The sequence below is a fragment of the Salvelinus fontinalis genome, chromosome 20 (genome assembly GCF_029448725.1).
Source record: "Salvelinus fontinalis isolate EN_2023a chromosome 20, ASM2944872v1, whole genome shotgun sequence".
In the NCBI taxonomy this organism is placed as follows: domain Eukaryota; kingdom Metazoa; phylum Chordata; class Actinopteri; order Salmoniformes; family Salmonidae; genus Salvelinus; species Salvelinus fontinalis.
This window is the reverse complement of record NC_074684.1, coordinates 21,686,867-21,706,174: the sequence shown is the minus strand read 5'-3', so window position 1 is coordinate 21,706,174 and position 19,308 is coordinate 21,686,867. Positions and strand designations below refer to the sequence as shown.

At 43.8% G+C, this 19,308-nt stretch overlaps 1 protein-coding gene across 1 annotated transcript in view; it reads right to left on the bottom strand.

The window, feature by feature from the left end:
* Positions 1-18,802, bottom strand: part of LOC129817514 (clavesin-2-like) — a 29,148-nt gene extending 10,346 nt beyond the window's left edge. Inside the window, exons 1-3 of the mRNA XM_055872841.1 lie at positions 17,409-18,802; positions 16,561-16,735; positions 230-340 (exon numbers count right to left, since the gene is read on the bottom strand). Of these exons, the coding sequence (XP_055728816.1) occupies positions 230-340; positions 16,561-16,735; positions 17,409-17,797 (675 nt within the window). The 5' untranslated portion in view covers positions 17,798-18,802. The remainder of the gene's footprint in view (positions 1-229; positions 341-16,560; positions 16,736-17,408) is intronic.
* Between the last annotated feature and the right edge of the window lie 506 nt (positions 18,803-19,308).

Genomic DNA, 19,308 nt, shown 5'->3' with positions numbered 1-19,308 from the left:
GTTATAAAAGTCTACAGTTTGTTGGAGTGGATAGATTTGCCCTTTTGAAAAGAAATGTCCTGACCTGAACAATGTTTATGACAGCAGCTATTCAGAAAGTATGATAACCGATGCTATATGTTGAATAGAATGACCTGACATTCATGGTATACAGCAACACAGTTGACTTGTTGGTCTCTGTCAAAGGGATTTTTCAGAATGTTCAGTCAACAACATCCTCCCATCTTACCCTTTTTCTTGTCTTGTCCTTCAGAAAGGGCCGTATAACAGTGTACAGGGCGTGGATGTACCACGGCTGGTTCACAAAATGGATTCCTCCGAACCTGGCAGGAAAGCTGTCCTGTGGGCAATACAAAACACAAATACACTCACTATTCTACCTGTTGGTATGGTAATCCACTTTTGCTGTGTTTTCGCTAAGAGTATATATTGTTTTATTCTATCAAACTACATTATGAGGAGGGTATGTTGCTAATGAGAGTGGATTTGAACATTGTTTTGTAGAATGTAAATAGAAGGTAATTCTGTTCTTTTTCATTTCCTTGTCCAACGTTACAGATTTATCTTGATGGGTTTGCATATTGGCATTATTGGCTTCATGTTAATGCTGCTCATTGAAAATCACCCAGTCCATTTATGTTACAATATTGCACTTACATTGGCTTTTCCGTGCTGTTACATTACCATGCAGGTTTGAGTCATACAGTGCATTCGGAAAGTATTCAGACCCCTTGACTTTTTCCACATTTTGTTACATTACAGGTTTATTCTTAAATTGATTAAATAGTTTTTTCCTCTCACCAGTCTACACACAATATCTCATAATGACAAAGCAAAAACAGGTTTTTAGAAACTTTTGCACATTTTTATTTAAAAAAATAGAAACACATAAGTACTCAGTACTTTGTTGAAGCAACGTGGGCAGCGATAACAGCCGCAAGTCGTCTTGGGTATGACGCTACAAGCTTGTATTTGGGGAGTTTCTCCCATTCTGCTCTGTCAGAGTGACCGTCAGGTTCATGGTCACGGTCATGGTCAAATGTTTCATCCATTTTAGAATAAGCCTGTAACGTAACAAAATGTGGAAAAAGTCAAGGGGTCTGAATACTTTCCGAAGGCACTGTAGATTGAACATTATTATCATAATGGTCTGTTATAATTTGGACACAGGGAGTATTCTGAGATTATACACTGATATAACAGGGTTGGCTGACGAGCAGCAGAACTGTGTCCCTGGAGAGAGGTTCATGTAAAGGAGCAATCTGATGATTTAGGGGATTGTTTGTGAGGAGGACGCAGGAGGAACAGCCAGAGCGCACCCTGTAATCTAGTGACACAATCTAGGGTAAAGTCATCTCACACAGGCACCGCAGCAGAGCAACATCACAGCGTCAGTCAAACCCGTGGGAGGACAATCACCAGGAAAGCTCAAAATACACAATAGTCTCACAACATTTAACAAGTTGGTAAAGCCTCAGTTTCATGTGTAAGTGTGGTTCCCATCTGTTCTGCAGACCTTACTGAAGTTTAAGACTGGTGTAATGGCTACATGTATTAATTGAATTAGCTAATGGAGGCAGTTGACAATGGTGTCGCTAGCTCACTGTAGCTTCCCTGCTGAAAAAAAACTGCATAGACCAGCATACTGTAGGCTGCTCACCAGCCTTCCAGCCTTCGCTGTGTTTTTGCTGCTGACCAGCCTTCACTGTGTTTTGCTGCTGACCAGCCTTCACTGTGTTTTGCTGCTGACCAGCCTTCGCTGTGTTTTTGCTGCTGACCAGCCTTCACTGTGTTTTGCTGCTGACCAGCCTTCACTGTGTTTTGCTGCTGACCAGCCTTCACTGTGTTTTGCTGCTGACCAGCCTTCACTGTGTTTTGCTGCTGACCAGCCTTCACTGTGTTTTGCTGCTGACCAGCCTTCACTGTGTTTTGCTGCTGACCAGCCTTCACTGTGTTTTGCTGCTGACCAGCCTTCACTGTGTTTTGCTGCTGACCAGCCTTCACTGTGTTTTGCTGCTGACCAGCCTTCACTGTGTTTTGCTGCTGACCAGCCTTCACTGTGTTTTGCTGCTGACCAGCCTTCACTGTGTTTTGCTGCTGACCAGCCTTCACTGTGTTTTGCTGCTGACCAGCCTTCACTGTGTTTTGCTGCTGACCAGCCTTCACTGTGTTTTGCTGCTGACCAGCCTTCACTGTGTTTTGCTGCTGACCAGCCTTCACTGTGTTTTGCTGCTGACCAGCCTTCACTGTGTTTTGCTGCTGACCAGCCTTCACTGTGTTTTGGACACAAGTGACCAGCATAACCAGCATCAAGTCACATTATGCTGGCTTGCAAAGTAATGTTTAATTCCTATTGGAATCCAGACAGATTGGGGATATCCAACAATTGGAACTTTCATTCACCTAAAATCTGCATTCAGAATGACTGCCAGGGTTAGAAATATTAATAAATGACTACCTACAGTGGATTCAGAAAGTATTTAGACACCTTAAAATTTTTCCAAATTTTGTTATTTATTAGATTGTACCTTTATTTAACTAGGCAAGTCAGTTAAGAGCACATTCTTATTTTCAATGACGGCCTAGGAACAGTGGGTTAACCGCCTTGCTCAGGGGCAGAACGACAGATTTTTACCTTGTCAGCTCAGGGATTCGATCTTGCAACCTTTCAAGTCCAACGCTCTAACCAGTAGGCTACCTGCCGCCCCAAGGAATGCTAAGTTACAGCCTTATTCTAAAATGTATTCAATAGTTTTTTCCCCTCATCAATATACACACAATACCACATAATGACAAAGCAAAAACAGGTCATTAGACAATTTAGCATGTCCAATCGATTGAATTTACCACAGGTGGACTCCAATGAAGTTGTATAAACATCTCAAGGATGATCAATGATAACAGGATGCACCTGAGCTCAATTTCGAGTCCCATAGAAAAAGGTCTGAGTACTTACATAAATAGGGTATTTAAAAATAAAAAAACATTTGCTAAATTGTCTAAAAACCTGTTTTCGCTTCGTCATTGTGGGGTATTACATCTCGATTGATTAGGGAAAAAAGTAATTTCATCTATTTTAGAATAAGGCTGTACTGCAAGAAAATGTGGAAGAGGTCTGAATAATTTCCAAATGCACTGTAAGCCACCTAAACTGGAACAACCATTTCAGTAACAGGTGCAATAACTCCAACTAATAGATTGGATTAGTTTAGAAAATGTTATTTATCTTTGTGTAGCATAAGATAATTGAATCAATTAATCAATCAAGTACATGCAAAGATACTGATATTGAAACAAACAATTCCAAAAATCAAACTACAATAGAGCATGCTGGGAAATATGATGATGATGGGCGTGGTTTTGCAGACTAGCTTCACCAGCTAGACCATGCTGGACTAGCATAGACCAGCATGGACCAGCTTGGTCACCAGCATACCACCATCACCAGCACATCAGCATGAGCTGGTCACCTGCATACCAGAATCACCGGCATACCAGCATGAGCTGTTCACCAGCATCGCCAGCTTGACCAGCTAGTTGGCCAACCTAACCAGCTAGACCATGCTGGTCAGACCATCTTCACCAGCAATTCGACCTGCATGGACAACATAGCCCAGCGTGGACCAGCTTGAAAATTGGGCTATTATGTTTTTTTCCAGTAGGGTTTCCCTCTTAAATCTGTCTCAGTTTTTTAATCCACATTTATCAAGCTAGACATTTAAGATCACACGACTGTTATTATTGAGTTTTTTCCTCCCAGCTCAGAGAACCAACGCTGGGAATTCTTCATTAACACAAGCTGTGCTATACCTATCTACCCAGCGGGACGTATACCTCTACTAAGCATGGTAATCAACTCACAACACTAATTCTCTCTATCACACTTTCAGACCAAAAATTGAAGTGTCAGAGGGTATCCTTGCAGTGTGAGATAGATCTTGCCTCTTGGCTATGCATAGTTTGCAGATAACCAGATAGCTGTTAATTTTTAAAACAGGGCACTAATGGCCTCATGTGCACGTCTAGGCCTAGAAGCCAAACAGAAGGATCCATACACCTTAATCCCTTTACATCACAGGGATCAGTCCATCGTTTGTTCAGGATACTCCTCATCACCATCAGTGGGGCTAGCATGTGTTTCCTCTTGCCCTGCCTGGACTGAGAGAGAAAAGAGCCATGTGCTTTGATGGTGAAGACGACAGAACTGAGCTTAAAGGGCTCTGTCTATCTCAAGAAGGACAGCCGCTGTTGCCACGGTGATGCTGGACAGCTGGGTTAGCATCCCTTGGCCTGGCTGCAAGGACACTGGGCGGTCCAGCGTCTGGCACCAGTAGAGCTGCTCACAGGCTGAAACTGTTTTCTGGCACAACATCATAAGGCACAGCTGATAGTGGACAGGGAGAGTGATACATCCGACAGCTTTGACTAGGATGAAGGCGCCATCTGCATTATACACTGAGTAAACCAAACATTAGGAACACCTTCCTAACACCTTCCTTTTGCCCTCAGAATAGCCTCAATTCTTCAGGGGAATGGACTCTACAATGTGTTGAAAGTGTTCCACAGGGATGCTGGCCCATGTTGACTCCAAAGCTTCCCACAGTTGGCTGGATGTCCTTTGGGTGGTAGACCATTCTTGATACACACGGGAAACTGTTGAGTGTGAAAAACCCAGCAGCGTTGCAGTTCATGAAACAAACCGGTGCGCCCGACACCTGCTACCATACCCCATTCAATATATTTTTTATATATTTTTTTGTCTTGCCCATTCACCCTCTGAATGGCACATATACACAATCCATGTCTCAACTGTCTCAAAGTTTAAAAATCCTTCTTTAACCTGTCTCCTCCCATTAATGTACACTGATTGAAGTGAATTTAACAAGTGACACCAATAAGAGATCAAAGCTTTCACCTGGGAAAAGAACAGTACACCACCGGTGCCCCCGCACATTGACTCTGTACTGGTACCCCCTGTATATAGCCTGCACATTGACTCTGTACTGGTATCCCCTGTATTTAGCCCCGCTATTGTTATTTACTGCTGCTCTTGAATTATTTGTTATTCTTATCTCATACTTTTTTTTTTTGTATTTTCTTAAAACTGCATTGTTGGTTAAGGACTTGCAAATAAGCATTTCACTGTAAGGTCTACACCTGTATTCAGCACAGGTGACAAATAAAATTTGATTCACCTGGTCAGTCTATGTCATGGAAATAAAATTTGTTCTTAATGTTTTGTACACTGAATGTATAAGAAACACAAAATAGAATGCGGGATGGAGACTTCGTCTTCCTCCTCTGGTTGTTGTTGGTCTGTACCTCTAGTGCGATGTTGGAGGAAGGAGGGAAAGAGGAAGAATAGAAAACCACTGCTGCCCTCTGATTTATTCTAGCTACAAACTACTTCTGCTGCAGTTTCATTTGGGGAGGAAAACTTCCATAATTGAGAGAGCATGAAGCTTAAAGCTGCAATATGTCACTTTTTGGGTGACCAGACCAAATTGTCATAGAAATGTGTGTTATACATCTGTCATTCTCATTGAAAGCAAGTCTAAGAAGCGGTAGATCTGTTATATGTGTGCTATTTCTATGCTTCCCGTTCTTAAGATTCCTTTTTGTGTCTTTTACTTTCTGTTTTGTACACCAGCTTCAAACACCTGAAAATACAACATTTGGGGTATTGGAAAATACATTTCACAGCGGTTTAGATGGTACAATGATTCTCTACACTATACTTGATTGTTTTGTCACATAAACTGAAATTAGGCGAAGTATAAGAATTTTAGCAACCAGGAAATGCCGGAGCAATTTCTGCATATGCATCTTTAACTGTGAGCAACTAAAAAGGCAAATGACATCCAAGCATCATCAGAAGCCAGCAACATGGAACATGAACAGATGGATGTGGGCATACGTGGGCCATTTTGCAGGGCTCCAAAGATCTTTTATCACAAGATCACTTCAATTGATTTATTAGCTTCTGTTTAGATGTATTAGTTAATAACCAAACATATATATTGTTGTATCTCTTGGTGACTGTAATGTCACAGTTTAGCCTCCTGATGTACTTGTCCTTTTGTTGAAAACATATAGGTTGCCTGATGTTACCTCACAGATTTTCCCAAGCAACAAAAGCAAGAAACTAGGGCAGAGATTCAAGGGCAGCCCACCTAACAAGGCAGAGATTGCTGATGAGACTTTCCTTGCATTGCAGAGAGGCACTGATGGCAATAGAAGCCTATAAAGCCAAGCTGTCAAACCCCTCAGGGAACACTGATGAACACATACTGGCAAAATCCCAGAATGTGTTGTTCCACAAGGACTCGGTATGGTATACACTGATGGTGTATACCATACCGATGGTATACAATGGTATACACTGATGACATGTGATTTGTCAACCAGAAAATGCTGATTAGCCCGATTGCCACAGTGAATGCACTATCCCCATTTTGAATGAATCTCATTTGAAGTTGAGCTTCATGGTCTGGAATGAATTTGGCAACTTATTCGTAAACATGACAAAAGGGTATATGAATGCAAACCCAAGAGATAAGATGGTGTACTAAAAGTTATAGCCTATAATATGTAAATCTGATTATTTGAATTGTCAATCTGTGCTTTTCGACTACTGTTGATGTTGAAAATTCTGGAATGCGGCTCTCATGTTTTCACATTATTTTTTGTGAAGTTGATGATCTTTTCCTGGATTCATTTTTCTTTTCATAGGATTGTGTAACGGTCCTGACCTGTTTTATGTTGTTTTTTATGTGTTTATGGTCAGGGCATGTGTTTTGGGTGGGCAGTCTATGTTATCTGTTTCTATGTTGGTTTTGGGTTGCCTGGTATGGCTCTTAATTAGAGGCAGGTGGTTTGCGTTTTCCTCTAATTAAGAGTCATATTTAGGTAGGGCGTTCTCACTGTTTGTTTGTGGGTGATTGTCTCCTGTGATGTCTCTCGTGTCGTCGATGTATATTAACATACGGGACTGTTTGGCTGTTCGTGCGTTTTGATGTAGTCTGTTCCTGTCCGTGAGTTTACGTTTAGTGATGTGAGTTTATGTTCAGGTGTCGTCTACGTCGTTTTCTTATTTTGTAAGTTTGTTAAAGTGTTTGTTTTCGTGTTGCCATCATCATCGTTTTTTGAAATAAAAGATGGCTTATTTCCCTCAAGCTGCATTTTGGTCTGAAGATCCTTCTCTCCTCACCTCGTCCGAGGATGAGGAGAGTGACAGCTTTAACAGAATCACCCACCACGCTAAGACCAAGCGGCATGGGAATGCTCTACGGAGCAACAAGGACTCCTGGACTTGGGAGGAGATCCTGGACGGTAGAGGACCTTGGGCTCAACCAGGGGAATATCGCCGTCCAAAGGAGGAGTTGGAAGCAGCGAAGGCTGAGAGGCGCTGGTATGAGGAGGCAGCGCGACGACGCGGTTGGGAGCCCGTGAGTCAGACCAAAAAATTTCTTGGGGGGGGGCACACGAGGAGTGTGGCAAAGCCGGGTAGGATACCCGAGCCAACTCCCCGTGCTTACCGTGGAGGTAGAAGGCGTCGTACTGGTAAGACACCGTGTTATGCGGTAAAGCGCACGGTGTCCCCAGTACGCGTGCTTAGCCCAGTGCGGGCTATTCCACCTTGCCGCACTGGGAGGGCTAGGTTGGGCATCGAGCCGGATGTCATGAAGCCGGCCCAACGTATCTGGCCTCCAGTACGTCTCCTCGGGCCGGCGTACATGGCACCAGCCTTACAGGTGGTGTCCCCGGTTCGCCTGCATAGGCCAGTGCGGGCTATTCCACCTCGCCGCACTGGCAGGGCTACGGGGATCATTCAACCTGGTAGGGTTGGGGAGGCTCGGTGCTCAAGAGCACGTGTCCTCCTTCACGGTCCGGTAGACCCGGTGCCACCTCCATGTACCAGTCCTCCGGTGGCAGCCCCCCGTACCAGGCTGTCTCTCCGGGTTCTCTCTCCTGCTGTTTCCTCCTCTCCAGCGCAGCCAGTGCCTAGACCACGCACCAGGCTGTCTCTCCTTCTCCTCCTTACAGAGCCGTCCTGCCATGACCAGCCAAAGCCGTCCTGCCATGACCAGCCAGAGCCGTCCTGCCATGACCAGCCAGGGCCGTCCTGCTATGACCTGCCAGAGCCGTCCTGCTATGACCTGCTAGAGCCGTCCAGCCAGGACCTGCCAGAGCCGTCCAGCCAGGACCTGCCAGAGCCGTCCAGCCAGGACCTGCCAGAGCCGTCCAGCCAGGACCTGCCAGAGCCGTCCAGCCAGGACCTGCCAGAGCCGTCCAGCCAGGACCTGCCAGAGCCGTCCAGCCAGGACCTGCCAGAGCCGTCCAGCCAGGACCTGCCAGAGCCGTCCTGCTATGACCTGCCAGAGCCGTCCTGCTATGACCTGCTAGAGCCGTCCAGCCAGGACCTGCCAGAGCCGTCCAGCCAGGACCTGCCAGAGTCCCTCAGCCAGGACCTGCCAGAGTCCCTCAGCCAGGACCTGCCAGAGTTCCTCAGCCAGGACCTGCCAGAGTTCCTCAGCCAGGACCTGCCAGAGTCCCTCAGCCAGAACCTGCCAGAGTTCCTCAGCCGGGACCTGCCAGAGTCCCTCAGCCGGGATCTGCCCCTTGTCCCGGTGCTGCCCCTTGTCCCGGTGCTGCCCCTGGTCCCGGTGCTGCCCCTTGTTCCGGTGCTGCCCCTTGTTCCGGTGCTGCCCCTTGTCCCGGTGCTGCCCCTTGTTCCGGTGCTGCCCCTTGTCCCGGTGCTGCCCCTTGTCCCGGTGCTGCCCCTTGTCCCGGTGCTACCCCTTGTCCCGGTGCTGCCCCTTGTCCCGGTGCTGCCCCTTCTCCCGGTGCTGGCCGTTTATTTAGGGGAAGTTAGTTTTAGGGTGGTCATTGGAGGGGGTAGACAGAAGAGGGGAGTGACTATGGTGGTATGGGGACAGCGTCCAGAGCCGGAGCCACCACCGTGGTCAACTGCCCACCCAGACCCTCCCCTGGACTTTGTGCTGGTGCGCCCGGCGTTCGCACCTTGAGGGGGGGGTTCTGTAACGGTCCTGACCTGTTTTATGTTGTTTTTTATGTGTTTATGGTCAGGGCATGTGTTTTGGGTGGGCAGTCTATGTTATCTGTTTCTATGTTGGTTTTGGGTTGCCTGGTATGGCTCTTAATTAGAGGCAGGTGGTTTGCGTTTTCCTCTAATTAAGAGTCATATTTAGGTAGGGCGTTCTCACTGTTTGTTTGTGGGTGATTGTCTCCTGTGATGTCTCTCGTGTCGTCGATGTATATTAACATACGGGACTGTTTGGCTGTTCGTGCGTTTTGATGTAGTCTGTTCCTGTCCGTGAGTTTACGTTTAGTGATGTGAGTTTATGTTCAGGTGTCGTCTACGTCGTTTTCTTATTTTGTAAGTTTGTTAAAGTGTTTGTTTTCGTGTTGCCATCATCATCGTTTTTTGAAATAAAAGATGGCTTATTTCCCTCAAGCTGCATTTTGGTCTGAAGATCCTTCTCTCCTCACCTCGTCCGAGGATGAGGAGAGTGACAGCCTTAACAGATTGGCTTGACGAGATCTCTAAATTCAGCTCTGCTCTTTTCAGGAGTCAATGATAAAGGATGGAGTGAATTAATCCTGCTGTGAAAATGAAAAAAGAAAACATCAATTGAGTGGAGTCCTTTTCAAAAAGAAAATGTAGCCTGAAGTGAAGATGCTACTCTGTTATATCCCTTTACTTACAGCCACTGGAAGTAGTTTGGGTTGGGGATGTTGCGTTTTATTATTCTTTATTTTCAAGGGAGAGGGCGCTTAAAAAATATTTTGGCCCATGCAACAGACGCTATATTGGTCCGCTAATACAGCACTATTAAAGGCCCACTTTTGTGGATTTTTATATTTTTTCCCCCATTTCTATATATATATTATTATTATGATTTTTCAGGGGGTGCTGCAGCCCCCTCAGCACCCCTACTTCCCACGGCTATGCCTTTACTGGAATCAGGCCTCTTCATATGCACTAGTTTAACAGCAGACTACAATATAAACAGGCCCACAGCACTCTGTAGTAGGCTATCTGGGGAAGGCGTTTGATTGAGAACTACGTGAAGTGAAAACTGAAAATGACATAAAGCCATTGAACAATCTCTGCTTTATTTGAAGAGACAGACCCTGGATTAATACGTAGCCATGGAAATAGAGAGAGGAGAAAGGAGAGAGAAGAGAGACAGTCACAAACGATAGGTCACGTCAATAACGTAGGCACCATAGGAGACACTTTATCTGCACCTGCCAGATCCGGCCTGCTTTATTTGTGAAAAAGTCAAGTGAAAAAGATGGGGAAAAGTCCAATAAGTTCAACTTATTGGCAAAATAACATTCTGTTATAGACCAGACCAGCACAGTTCTTCTGCAGGAGAAACAACATTACAACTCCAGAGTGCCAGGCGGAATCGGAATCTGAGGGAAGCAAACTAACAATTGTTTTTCCTCTGTCCCTCGGTCCAAAATAATGTATGTCTGCTGCTGATTCCTCAGACATCTGAGAGTCCCCTGGACAGGGCTGTGGGATACGAGGCAGTGGAGCTGAACATTCAGATGGGAGACTCCCAGTCAGACAGAGTGATGGAGGGAGCACCTTGGTTGAACTTGTTACATGTGCATACTGCACTATTGAGCACAGCACAGCATAATCCATGACCTCTCATTGAGGAAAGGCTCTGTTCTTCTGAATCACTCAAAATGTGTTAACAGGTCGAATCTATAAATATTATACAGACTTGCCCTTGATAAAAGTCCAGACTCGACTGAGGGAAGGTCAAATCCATATTTCACAGCTTTTGGGTATACTTTGGCGATAAATACATTGAAAAGGTTCTAGTTTAGGACTAAATTCATAAATACAATTTGAATACAAAGGAGCAAGTCCACTGCGTTATCGGCAAGCTTAGAGAACCGTGTCGAGCGGTTTGCTGCTTTCAATTCATCCATCCTGTGGGTGGGCTTAATAAAACATGCAATCGATGGGAATATATCATTGCTCAATAAGTTATTGATGGAATGGCATTAGGATCTGATCAGTGTTCTTCTACTGGAGTTTTCACCACAAGTAGAAAAGGAAAAACACTTTGTATAATCCCTTCAAAGCTCAAGGGCTATTTTATCCACCTGTAATGACATCATTATCTATGCATGAATCATAGTTTGCATCCAAACAATACAGTAACACTGAGTTGACTAAGAATACTGACCAAAATGTTTTGCTCAGTGGATTGTAAGAAGTATCTGTCTGGGAATAGGGTTTTCTCCCTGCATTACTACATAATGGGGTTGGGGTCAATTCTATTTCCATTCCTGTCAATTCAGAAAGTAAACGAAAATTCACATTTTTCCCCACTGAAAATCATTGGGGATAATTGGAATTGGAATTTCAGTGTACATCCTGAATTTACCTTAACCCTGACACATACACTATATATACAAAAGTATGTGGACACTCCTTCAAATTAGTGGATCCGGCTATTTCAGCCACACCCATTGCTGACAGGTGTATAAAATCGAGTACACAGCCACTCCATAGCCCAACATTGGCAGTAGAATGGCCTTACTGAAGAGCCTTCGTAGGATGCCTCCTTTCCAATAAGTCAGTTCGTCAAATTTCTGCCCTGATAGAGCTGCCCCAGTTAACTGTAAGTGCTGTTATTGTGAAGTGGACATGTGTAGAAGAAACAACGGCTCAGCCGCAAAGTGCTAGGCCCCACAAGCTCACAGAACGGGACCGCCGAGTGCTGAAGCGCGTATCCCGTAAAAATCGTCTGTTCTCGGTTGCAACACTCACTACTGAGTTCCAAATTGCCTCTGGAAGCAACGTCAGCACAAGAACTCTTCATAGGAAGCTACATGAAATGGGTTCCCATGTCCGAGCAGCCAGCAGTGGAAACGTGTTCTTTGTAGTGATGAATCACACTTCACCGTCTTGCAGTCCAACGGTAAGCCAGGAGAACGCTAACTGCCCGGATGCATAGTGCCAACTGTAAAGTTTGGTGGATGACTAGGCCCCTTAGTTCCAGAGAAGGGAAATCTTAACGCGAAGCATATAATGACATTCTAGATGATTCTGTGCTTCTAACTTTGTGGCAACAGTTTGGGGAAGGCCTTTTCCTGTTTCAGCATGAAATTGCCAACGTGCATAAAGCGAGGTCCATACAAAAATGGTTTGTCGAGATCGGTGTGGAATAACTTGACTGGACTGCACAGAGCCCTGACCTCAGCCCCATCGAACACCTTTGGGATGAATTGGAATGGCGACTGCGAGCCAGGCCCAATCGCCCAACATCACTAATGCTCTTGTGGCTGAATGGAAGCAAGTCTCAGCAGCAATGTTCCAACATCTAGTGGAAAGACTTCACAGAAGAGTGGTGGCTGTTGTAGCAGCAAAGGGGGGACCAACTCCACATTAATGCAGATGATTTTTGCGTGAGATGTTCGACGGGCAGGTGTTCACATACTTTTGGTCATGTAGTGTATATACAATGTGTAGCTACAGTATGTAGAAGAGTATTGATGGGTGAGAGACTGACTGGGCATCTAATAGATATACATCCTCAGGGATTAGATGTTAGATAACAAAGGGAAAAGACACAGACAGAGATAACAGCTTTCAATCAATTGAACCACTCTCAAGGGCACACCAAGCTCAGGCAAAGCCCAACTTAACGCACAGCAAAAAAATAACTATTCCATCAAATTATCTAGCACTTTAATTCTAAAGGATAAAGCCATAAATCATATTTATACTACACCTTTTCACAAAAGTAGACTTTCCTTCTCCTCGGACAGAACATCATATACTGTATAGCTACAGCCGCTGTCCTCAAAGCACAACACGGCATTATCTGCTGCTACTGAAATAAGTCTATCAGCCATAGGCAGGGGGAAAAAACACATTAATTTGTGAATGAACAAAATGTATTTTTTCACCACAATACACTTAGAAAAAAATGGCAATGCAATATGAATACTTTATAGAGTGCTCAAAAAAATGAGATCTAAAAATAGCTCCAAGCATGAACCTCTCGCAGTTCCAATTATTTCACTGACGATCTCCCACTATCATTAATAATAGTGATGAAGGTTTGGCGGCAGGTAGCCTAGCAGTTAAGAGCATTGTGCCAGTAACCGAAAGGTCGCTGGTGCAAATCTGAGCCGACGAGGTGAAAATCTGTCGATGTGCCCTTGAGCAAGGAGCTTAACCCTAATTGCTCTTGTAAGTTGCTCTGTATAAGAGTGGCTGCTAAATGGCTCAAATTTAAAAATGTAAGAGCATTTGAAAAATGTGTTGCACTCATATATAATTTATTGATCATATATAACTAATTGATTGAGCCTGGATAAATGGGTTTTAAGCTGTCACCTTTTAAGATGTGAATTAACACCATTGCACCAAATGACATAATTATGGAGAAGCAGACCATATGGAGAGAGGGACTGACTACAGCCCTACATCTGCAGAATTATGTTAATGTAAAACATTTGTCCCCCAATTTGTCTTAAACCCACAGAAACAATCCTCACCCACTCTGAGAGAGAATGGGAGAAGTGTGTTTCTCTCATCTAGCAGAACAGTCCATCTGGAGAGTACATAGCATGGCGGTTGGACAGGTTGCCACGGAAACTTGTGGGATGGGATGGGGAAGACTGGTCTTTTGTGATTGGCTGCCGAACACAGGTTATTCTCTAGACTAAGAGGGACAAAAGGCATGGCAAAGACAGACAGACAGACAGACAGACAGACAGACAGACAGACAGACAGACAGACAGACAGACAGACAGACAGACAGACAGACAGACAGACAGACAGACAGACAGACAGACAGACAGACAGACAGACAGACAGACAGACAGACAGACAGACAGACAGACAGACAGACAGACAGACAGACAGACAGACAGACAGACAGACAGAGAGAGAGAGAGAGAGAGAGAGAGAGAGAGAGAGAGAGAGAGAGAGAGAGAGAGAGAGAGAGAGAGAGAGAGAGAGAGAGAGAGAGAGAGAGAGAGAGAGAGAGAGCAAGAGGAAACAACAGAGGCTCTAAGATAATAAAGCATAGCTTGGGGAAACCAAGGCCGGCATGGAGTGTTCTACTCATTTCAACCATTTGTTTTTCTTGTCATTGATTTGCCAAGAATACCCACACTCTAAACAAGTCTTAATTTCTTTCTCTTTGTTTTGCAATACGCAGTGAAATCTCTACTAGAGCTGTGCTCTGTGTATTAGCTATTCCAACAACAATAGATGTGACTGTCAGTTTGGGAATAGGAAACGGAATTATCACACATTGACAATTACAATTGAGTTATTTAGCAGACACAGTTGGAGATGCCTTTTGAAATATCCTTATGGGGTATGTTCAGATTTTCGGGTAATTTTCATTTTTCTGTTAAGCTTCAGAATCTTCCATTATCTCTTTCAAATTCTGTAAGCAGAGTGTTTTCATTGTTGCCAGTGGACGTGTTACATTTAAAAAAAAATTGTTGTCAGTAATGTTGAATTTCATCATGTTATTCTGAACACACCACCCACGTGCATTAACAAATGTACTGACAGGAAATTATAAAGAAGCTGAACCGAGATCCGGAAGACACACACACAAACACACTGGTGAGCAGCAAACAGTTAGCTGCACCTGATGCATGTACAAATGATATGTAATATGGATAAATCATTAGCTATAACATGTCCTTCACAACAAAAAAGAACAACGTCTTGACGTCTTGGCAATTTCAAAAATCAATACCCATAGAGGCAACGAGTGTTAACCTCAGCTGAGGATGAAAACCTAATGTTGATGTCTTGAATGTGCTTTTCTTTGTGTGTGATTTCTTTAGCAGCTCAGGCCCTTCATGACAGTCATAGTGAATCATGAGGCGGGCTGGCACACATGAGCCCTTCAATGTCATTACACAACCCACCAGAGGGTCACAACACCCTGAGATGCTCTCAGTGTTCAGTGTCAAGCGGGCTCACAGATAGGATGTCACCACTATCCGTTACACTGGAGAGAAGCATTATGAGGAGAAGGGTCAGGCACTGGACAACACATTTTGTGTCTGAGGGGGAAAATCAATAGTTGAAGATACCATACCATATAATAAATAGCACATATACCTTATGAAGTATCTACTATTGTAGAACTGATGAACATATATTATGTACTGTAGATATAAACCTGCTCAGATTGAAATGGGTTTCAGTTGGAGCTTTTCGTCTCCGACTCAGACAGCAAGAAACATTCAGCCAGTAACTGTTGATTATGTGGCTGATTCCATTAGTTAGTACAATGTTTCTGTTGGGTTTTATTTTATTTTCCATTCTAAGGATGACAACAGTGTTCCCGCATGATTTGGTAGCGGCACATCAGGAGGCAGAAATACTAATAGCAGTGATCAATTATTCACACTCTAATCTGTGTCTGGAGAGGCAGTGGAATGTGCAACGGCCTCATCATGGTCCTCCATTGATATTCAGTCAAGAACCTTTCTGGTGATAACAGCCTACGCTCTACATGGCTACATATTACATGGCTACACAGCTATAGAACTAGCCTATCTTAACTTTCCATACATTGAAATTTGAATGATGGACTACAGAGGAATTGGTTGGCAGATAGCCTAGCGGTTAAGAGCATTGAGCCAATAAACAAAAGGTTGCTGGTTCGAATCCCAGAGCCGACTAGGTGAAAAATCATTCGGTGCCTTTGAGCAAGGCACTTAACCCTAATTGCTCCTATAAGTCGTTCTGGATAAGAGTGTCTGCTAAATGACAAAAATGCAATTGCTGTATGCATTTTGTTATTAGGCTACACATCATATTCATAATTTGGTTGGCCACCTCCCAAAGGATGCACTTGGACAGAGACCTTGTCTTTTGACAAGAAAATATTGAACAGGGTCAAAGGAATGTTGTTCAAATTTGAGTCTCTGCATCACCTGCTGAAGATTGCAATCATAGGCTCAGAAATCAAAGTGGAAATGTAATTCATTTCTTATGCAAGTCTTTGATTGTAAAGTCCTTTCTGAGAGTACAGAGGAGTGATTATTGAGTGGATGTGCGTTTACATTATAACAGCTTGTCACATCACCAAGAGAATGATAAGAAAGTTGGTCAGAAACTGTTTTTCATGAAGATTCGGTGACTTGTCCCACTACTCCAGCAAGCATCCCAGGTGTGCAGAACCATGTGTGGTAAGCGGTTGAAATATAGCTTGTCGCTAATGTTCCCCCCATATAAACTAGTAGCAGTAGTGCTATATTTCTATAACCGACCATGACAACAACGAAGATCTGCACTTCCACACTGCAAGACTGACATGTGTCTGGTGTATTCAAAATCCCCAAAGACCTTTATTGTTTTAGACTTGACTAAAATTAGTAAATGTAGCAAACCGCTCTAAATTAGGAGTCATCTGGGTAATCTCAGTAAATGGAGTTTAGTGTCAAAAGTAGCTAAGAACTTAATCTGAGTGATGTGGAGCCCAGCAAAGAGAAGGTTTATAAGAATGTTGAGACTATTACCTGTAGACCTTCTATGGCCAATCTCAGCATACTCGGTGTTAGTTTGGAGGCTTGCTTGAACGTGAAGTTGCTCCAGTCAATGATCAGGACAAATCCATTCACCTGTAGCTCTGGATCTTCTATCATGGACTCCAGCGACAACAGAATAGATCGCAGTATATCCACAAATGTATACCTATAGAGGTGAGCAAAAGCATTAGGAGACTATTCTAGTACTGTAATCCCAGTTATATAGTTAACTATAAACATTACATGTAACCAGCATACCGTTGTTTGGCAGTAAATACAGAATGTGACTCTTTAACCTTTTCATTCAGGAGAGTAATACACAGAGATGCAGATTGCAGAGACAACTTGACTTGTATGAGTGCTGTTATTAAGTTAATGTGCACTCCTGATGGCCTTTTGTGTGTTTATCACATCCTGCTATTGTGTGAAATTACTAATGTTTGTGTTTTCATTGTGACTATGGAGATCACATGAGTGGGCCCCTAAAGTAAAAGAAATCACAAACTCAAATCTCTAAAGTAATGTGGTGAAACGTAATTTGATTGTATCTGGTTCAACACTTACATTCCTTATTCACTAGTGGGGTGATAGCATTTTTACTGACCTGTGCAGCCTAGTCTATGCCCATGCCCTGGCCTACATCAATGAGACACTGACAAGGCTTGCCTTTTGGTTAATAGTTCAATTTATGTTTCGGTTAAATTCATGAGACTAGGCTATAACAAAGCCAATGCCACAGATTTGTGGGAAAATATATAGATGGTCGACTAAAAGCAAACTGTCAAGTGGCGTTACAGTAGTTCTGAAAGGACAGCTCCCAAATATCAGACGGACATTACCTGCTCTGGTCCCAGTTAGCAGCAAAGAGAATCAGTATTTTCCTGCCATATCTGTCCAAGTTGGTCAGCACCCCCGGAAATCCGTCTTTGAGAGCTTGCTTGATTCCCGGGTCGGTTGCTTTGAGGTTTTTAAACATATCCAGATTTTGCTGACGATATTCGAAATACTGGGCCAAGAGGCGAAACGACTCGAAATGATTAAATTTCCGCGCTCGGAGAAAGCGCAGGATGAAAGCATCTTCTGTCCTAAGAAAGCCAATGTCTGGGCGGGTGATGATCATGTCCCTCACCTCCTGAATGTCCTGATGTAGAGTGTCGGGGTTCTCCTTTAACTCCACCTTGGCTTTCTCCAGGGTTTCTGGAGACAAGCCCGCTTGCAAGTGAGCCATCGTCCTTGCTTCCACTGCCAATATTGAATGGTAGGTAAAATATTACCGTCGATGGAGCCAAAACCTCCAACAATGAATGCGTCACGTATATGCCTATTGGACCCTCTCAATCAGTTCCCTAAAAGCAAAGCCTGACTTCAGATATCGTCCTGGGTCCTCCTGAGTAGGCCTGTGATAGAAGGTGCAACATAGGCTGCATTCACTTTTTGGACAGCGACATTATGTTTCCACCTGTACCTATCTAACATTTGACTTCTGTTTCCAACTTTCTTTTCATATGTTGACATTTATAGCTCTCAAATCAGTCGCAATACTGGCTGTTGCTGACTTCCTAATTAGGTCTATGAATAGCCTATGTTCAGTCACCGATTGCATCTCTAACCTGGCTATGTTGGAAGCCTAAACACACAATTGTGAGACAACCGTTATCATCCATCCCCACCCAAAATACTCTAACATTACAATTACCATAAAAGCATTACACTATGCTACCTTCAAGCGGTCAGGCAATGCGGCACCATGCAGCAACTACTGTCATAACTCTCCTTACCGAATGCATTGCAATTCAGAATCAGAAAGATGCTGTCCCCGACTGCTAGAAATTAGAAAGACTCAAGGCGACATATTCCGTCGACATCCTCACTCCATCCAGTATGCTGTCTATTTCCATTATGTGTGTTTGGTCCCAATATTGGATGACCAAGTCCAATTCCCGTTGTTCTGAGCTCGGTGCTGCTCCGGTTCTTTTTGTGGTTGCTTTACGTCAGTGATGCTGTTGCCGTTTTGTTGCTGTTGAAAGTGACTAAAAACCATCGCTCCAGTGTTATAGTCACTCTGTCCGTCATCACATGGTGTAGGAGGGAGAATAACCCTCTCTTCACTCTCTATTCATCGCACCCAAACACCACCTGCTCATTGGCTGCGACCAGACCAGACATAGGCTGCCCACTCTGATTTTACATTCGAATTTATGCTGATTCCTCTTCTATCGTCGTCTCAATCTCAGTCTGTCATCAATTTGTGGGTCATGAATTATTTATTTTATTTTAGCGTATAGGTTATTCTAGTGCTGTATAAATAATATTTTTGAAACGACCTCCAACCATCCAACCATGTTTATGTCATTTAGCATTGCATTGGGGAACCCATTTTGCGTTAGGCTATAAATGCATTAGGTCATATGGCTATAGCCTACAATTACAACCGGAAAAAATGCACGTGTTATGACTTCTTGGGTAATTTTCATTCTCTTTAGTTTATTCCTATGGCCCTCCCTTTCATTATTGTGACACTTTTTATCAAAATGTTTACAATGTTGCAACAAATAGGCAACACAATTGGTTTGATATATCTATTTAATTGATTGCAGGAGAATCCCGACATGGGCTTTGTTTCAGTAAGGCAATTGTCTTGTGGTGGTCTACGGTTGCACACTGTCCTCCTGGTCCTCCCACTCAGGGCGGGGCCAGTGGCCGCTCAACTGAATAATAAATACCAACCTGTCTGTTCCA